Source organism: Eptatretus burgeri, chromosome 7 (assembly GCF_056783735.1).
Source record: "Eptatretus burgeri isolate ZD-2024b chromosome 7, Ebu_testis_v1, whole genome shotgun sequence".
Lineage (NCBI taxonomy): Eukaryota > Metazoa > Chordata > Myxini > Myxiniformes > Myxinidae > Eptatretus > Eptatretus burgeri.
The window spans coordinates 13,369,449-13,375,448 of record NC_140967.1 but is presented as its reverse complement, the minus strand read 5'-3'; the positions used below and the strand labels follow the sequence as shown (position 1 = coordinate 13,375,448).

At 45.4% G+C, this 6,000-nt stretch overlaps 1 protein-coding gene across 2 annotated transcripts in view; it reads right to left on the bottom strand.

Moving 5' to 3' along the window:
- Nucleotides 1–6,000, bottom strand: part of LOC147022703 (uncharacterized) — a 156,279-nt gene that overhangs the window by 64,371 nt on the left and 85,908 nt on the right. For both annotated transcript variants that reach the window (XM_085887484.1, XM_085887485.1), the window contains exons 7-8: nt 5,064–5,240; nt 4,864–4,953 (exon numbers count right to left, since the gene is read on the bottom strand). In XM_085887484.1, the coding sequence (XP_085743610.1) occupies nt 4,864–4,953; nt 5,064–5,240 (267 nt within the window). The remainder of the gene's footprint in view (nt 1–4,863; nt 4,954–5,063; nt 5,241–6,000) is intronic.

Below are 6,000 nucleotides of genomic sequence, written 5' to 3'. Positions count from 1 at the left end.
AGAGAGAGAAAGAGAGAGAAAGAGAGAGAAAGAGAGAGAAAGAGAGAGAAAGAGAGAGAGAAAGAGAAAAAGAGAGAGAGAAAGAGAGAGAGAAAGAGAGAGAGAAAGAGAGAGAGAGAAGGAGAGAGAGAGAGAAGGAGAGAAGGAGAGAAGGAGAGAAGGAGAGAAGGAGAGAAGGAGAGAAGGAGAGAAGGAGAGAAGGAGAGAAGGAGAGAAGGAGAGAAGGAGAGAAGGAGAGAAGGAGAGAAGGAGAGAAGGAGAGAAGGAGAGAAGGAGAGAAGGAGAGAGAAGGAGAGAGAGAGAGAGAGAGAGAGAGAGAGAGAGAGAGAGAGAGAGAGAGAGAGAGAGAGAGAGAGAGAGAGAGAGAGAGAGAGAGAGAGAGAGAGAGAGAGAGAGAGAGAGAGAGAGAGAGAGAGAGAGAGAGAGAGAGAGAGAGAGAGAGAGAGAGAGAGAGAGAGAGAGAGAGAGATGGGGTTAGTAAAGAGAATTATATATTATGCTTAATGACTGAACACACACACACACACACACACACACACACACACACACACACACACACACACACACACACACACACACACACACACACACACACACACACACACACACACACACACACACACACACACACACACACACACACACACACACACACACACACACACACACACAACGACACAACAGAGTTTGTAAAGTAATCCACTGGCACATCTGCAAAAACTTTGCCATCCCAGTTGCAGAAGATTCGTGAGAACACGAGCCAAAAGCAATCACTAAACACATGTATGTACCGACTGCTCACGTACGACCTCATGATCCCCTCGAGCCTGAACATCGAAAACAAAGTGATGCATCCAGATATCATACTTAGGTACAAAAAAGAGAAGAAGGCATTGCTATTTGAGGTGTTAATGGCAGTGATTTTGGACTAAACGATGCAAGAATCAAGAAAATGACCAAATACCAAGGCCTCAAGAATGAAGTGGAAAGATCCTGGAAAATGAAAAATGCCAAAGTTGTTTCAGTGATAGTTGGAGCAACAGGAATTATGATTAAGAACCTCACAGAGATAGTAAACATAGGGACAATAGCTCTGGGTGCTTACCTGGTAGCGGCTGGACAAGAAAATCAGGGAACTACTCTTAGGCATGGATAACCCACAAAATATGTAACGGGGAAGAAAGAAAATACCCATAGATTTTTTTTTAATGCCATGAACCAACTTTGGTGCATCACGGGTGGTGAAGATAGTGGTCAAGTTTCATCGAAATTGTGTGTGGTTTCAGAAAAGAAAGCGAATACATGTTGTTGCGGACCCAGGGTCGGGGACAAGAAGACCACAAGGGGGGAACCTACCTTGGGTTCCCAGCAGACTCTCCAGAATCGCAGGCCATCGCACATGAATAACTTTGTGACGCAGCGGGTCACTAATCGACTGTGAACACAAATAACTTGACCAGGTGACTTAGGGTCCTCCGTCTGATACTGTTTACCTAAAAGTCACTGGGTTTAATTACTGGGGGACACGCCCTTGGTACATCTGGTTCTCAAACCAGATCACCTTACCAGAGAAGATGCAGCCGAGCGTAACTGCCAAGTACGTACTAGCAAGAAAATAGATTGTTGGGAATAATGTCCTGTCTAAGCTGGAATACAAAACATGCTGGACCTCGTGGTTTAATGTAACACTAAAAGTCATGTGGTTTAATTACCTGGGGACACGCCCTTGGTACGTCTTGTTCAAACCAGATCACCTTACCGGAGCAGATGCAGCCGAGCATAACTGCCAAGTACATACTGGCTTGAAAATAGATTTTTGGGGAATAATGTCCCTGCCAAGCTGTAATAATAATATGAACCATGCTGGACAAATTAAGCAAAAGACAGAAATGAAGCATATATTTACAATCATGTGACGAAAGTTATGTGGCACAGTAATTTGGGTTTATTCGTATGTACAGCAGAGGACGGCAAGGAATTTGTGGAGTGCGGCACAAGGCAAGTAATTTACAAAAGCAGACACAGAGCAGACTTATCCCATTATCACTTCTACAATCTTAATTTAAGCTACGACAGGCACCATCACATACACACACACGAACACATGCACACAAACCAGAGAAAGATTAGATATAGTCGAGAAAGAAAGACATCAGATGAGGATAAACGGCCTCGATACCTGGCGCGGTTGGCAGAACAAGGCAACCCAGTATGCTTTGGGAAAGGTCGCAGGGAGGAATACTAGTGTCTAAGGTGTGGGAGTGGGAGGTGTAGTGTGGTGCAACATGGGGGGGTGCAGTGTCATGCCAGTGGAAAATGGGATTGTGAGTCAGTAATGATGATCTATTATGCGTCCAAAGGGGAGGGGATGGAGGGGAGGAAATAGAAAGAGGAGAGAAGATGTGTGAGATGAAAGTTCCTTAACCGAGTTGTACATAGGTCTGTTAGTGTTGCGTGTACCTCTGTGGGACGCTCTGCTTGAGCATTCCCACCTCGAGAGTTTGTGCGTTATCTCCAGTTTAGTCACTCTGTCGGGGCTCGTGACAACGTTCGCTCCACACTAGTCCTTAAGGAGAACGTCGCACACCAACCACGAATGGAGAGCCAGTGAAGGGTAGAGGCAACGAGGAGCACCCAACACTGAGCTGAGAGGAGCAGAGAAGAAGAGAGCGAAGCAGAGAGCGAGCGGCTCTGTGCTCCACCCTTTATAAGACCTGGGTGAAGGGTGGGGTGACGACCCGAAAGCGATGTGCTGTGACCTGAATCCCACTTTTCTATTGGGCAACAGCGGCCATAGCCACGCACTGCCAGGCTCCTACGACCGGAAATGGTCTCATTTGCCCATCCGACTAAACACGGCCTGGAGCTCCTGACTCACCATAGGGTATGAGCCGGTACCCTGGCCCCGAACATGCTCTGAGTGCAGTCTGACTGCCGAATAACATTGCACACCCGCCACCCACGGGCCCCCTCTCATGAGCCAAAATGCACACCGGGGCCCCGTACTAAACTCCCGGATCGCCCTTCCCATGACCCCTCCTTGCCGCCCGTCTTGCCATGTTCTTGTAACTGGATGAGGGTTGTATCAATCCCGCGTGCTCACCTAGGCCATCCCTGTTGAGATGTGGTTGAGCTATTAACATCCGTTGCTCGGCCCTGCTTCGCACGGTCCGAAGACAGTCTGAGTGTGCAGTACTCCTCCGTATAGTTATATATTGTAGCGATGCAGAGGTACGAGTGGGTGCGGGAATATTTTCCCCATGTGCGGTAAGCTTTTGCAGGGAAGTGGTGAGGGTGTGGTTAGCGAGGGGTGAGCAAGGTGATATGCCGGTTAGAAATTGACGCGATTATTTGAATGAAATAATGATGCGCGATGCGCGATGCGTGTGCTGTACAGTATCTATTGTGCTTCTCTTGGTTCCAAGCCACGGGAGGCATCGTAGTGCGCTCATTCAATCGCATTTTGCATGGTGTGTGTGCTTGTTTGCTTGATTTGAACCATGGCTAAAAGGAAAGGTTTGGAATAGAAATCAGAATAGAAGATAGAGATATAGTCAATAGACCGAGCTATGAGACCCCGCAACACACTTCGTCCCGTTAACCCACTAAACATGAGTGGAAGGTCTAACTGCGCGAAGACGGGCAAAATAACTGCCTGGGGATCACTGTATGTTGGGTGGCATTGCTCCCGAGGCATGCGGTTTTGTAGAATTGCAACAATATTTTGGGGGGCACCACTCATAGAAGCCCATACACCACAATTTTTTTGTAATGTCGTGAACAAACTTTAGTACATCTCGGGTGGTGAAGATGGTGGTCAAGTTTCATCCAAATTGTGAGGTAGCTTCTGAGAAAAAAGCAAATACATATTTTGGGGGGCAACCCTCCTACCGCAGTAGAACCTCCTCGACACAGATTTTTTTATAATTGGTGTGAACAATCTTTGAAGGTGATGAGCAAGTTTCATCGGAATTGTGTGTGTGCAGTTTCTGAAAAGATAGCAAATACCTCTTTTGGGGGAAACACCCCACCCCCCCACCCCCAACACCACCGTAAACTCCCTCCATAGACACCCTCAGATCCCATGTTTTTTAATGCCATGAATAAAGTTTGGTACATCACGGGTGATGAAGGTGGTGGTAAAGTTTCATTGAAATCTGATGTGTAGTTTCAAAGAAGACGTTGCAAGTACTTGTCGATAGAAGGATGGATGGACGGACGGGGAGACGGACGGACGGACGGACGGATGGCCTCATGATGCCCTTTCTCATAAGCTGCCTGGAAGTATGTTCGAGGTGAGTGAAAAACCCTCCCTGGTAATATGATGACAAACAAACAGTTGGAAGCTCTCTGGGGCTAAGTGACATCCTGAAGAGAGTTCTCGGCACAAAACTTTGAGAAAAAAAACCTTCATTGCTTGGTCCATGAATCATGACCCCTTAACAAAATGAAGGTGGATAATTTGAGCCCACCCTGGGAGGACACCATTCCACATTCTCTGGAGGACACCATTCCGCAATAAGAAAGCTATGTATATATGTATATATATATTTATATATTTTGACACACACACACACACACACACACACACACACACACACACACACACACACACACACACACACACACACACACACACACACACACACACACACACACACGAACACACAATTTGAGACCTGGGGCAGGAGCATTCAAAACAAACAGCTTGTACAAGCAGCGACCTTGTGGTATAAATCATATTTCTTCACTCATCCAAAATAAATGTACAAAATGCTTTAAAAACTGCAAACAAAAGTTGTTTATACATTTCACACAGAGAAATAAAAAGTTGTTCATTCACAAATAGCAGGGTAACATTACCTCAGCCATGTAAAATGCTGCACCACCAGTCCCACAGCCTACGTCCAAAACCTTCTCTCCTGGCTGGAGATTCAGCAGGGACAGCATCTCCTGTGCACATAAAACAAACTCCAATTATGTAATTCCTTCAACATCCTCCTGAATTCTTTGTCAATAATTTCCCAAGAGTAAAAAGATAAACGATAAAATTGTCCTTTTACCAGAAAGATATTAAGTCCTCCGGAACTTAGAAAACCTTGACCGAAGAGCCATTCATTGTGTGATATAAACCTTCTTGAAAATCGTTCTGTTTCCAGAAACTCCTCCAAAGAACAGTTCTTCCCACTGCGAGTCACTTTTTTCAGTAGCCAACAAAAATGAAGTGGATCCTCTTTGTGCTGCAAACAGGAAAATAAGTGAAAATCTTACTTGTGATATAATGTTGGTCTGTCGATATTGTGTGCAAGTAACCCTGGATAAGTCCTTGAGGACCTCCAGATGGAACTTCGATGACGATGTCATTTTTAGCTTATCTGGAATTTACATTCCAGATAAGTTATTGTCATTGTGCACTGTCTGTCCATCCATCTACTTTTTCGACTTCTCTAACCAAACCGCTGGGCCAATCCAAGCTGAAATTTGGCAGCAACATTCCTCTCGTGACTGTTAATAGGAATTGCAAAGCTTGTTCCTCTCACATGACTTGAAGTAGATCAAAATGGCTGACATAGTAAATTTCTTCAAAAATCTTCTTCTCCAGCCCCACCATTTAGATGTCAAAAAAATTTGGGTTGCAACATTAGGCCAGGGTAGGGATGTGAAATTGCGGCAGGCATGCCAATCACATGACCAGAGGTGTGTCAAAATGGCTGAGAGTAAATTCCTTCAAAAATCTTCTTCTACAGACACACCAGTCAGAATGCTACCAAATTTCGGTTTTCAAAATTAGGATAGGGTCCTGATGTTAAATTGCAGAGTCCATGCTGATCACATGACCATAAGTGTGTCAAAATGGCAGTCACGCAAATTATTTCCAATATCTTCCTCTTCAGACCCACCAATCAGAATGCCACCAAATCTGGGTTGCAACATTTGGCTCGGGTAGGGATGTCAATTATATTGTGGAAGTCAATGGGATCACGTGACCGGAGGTGTGTC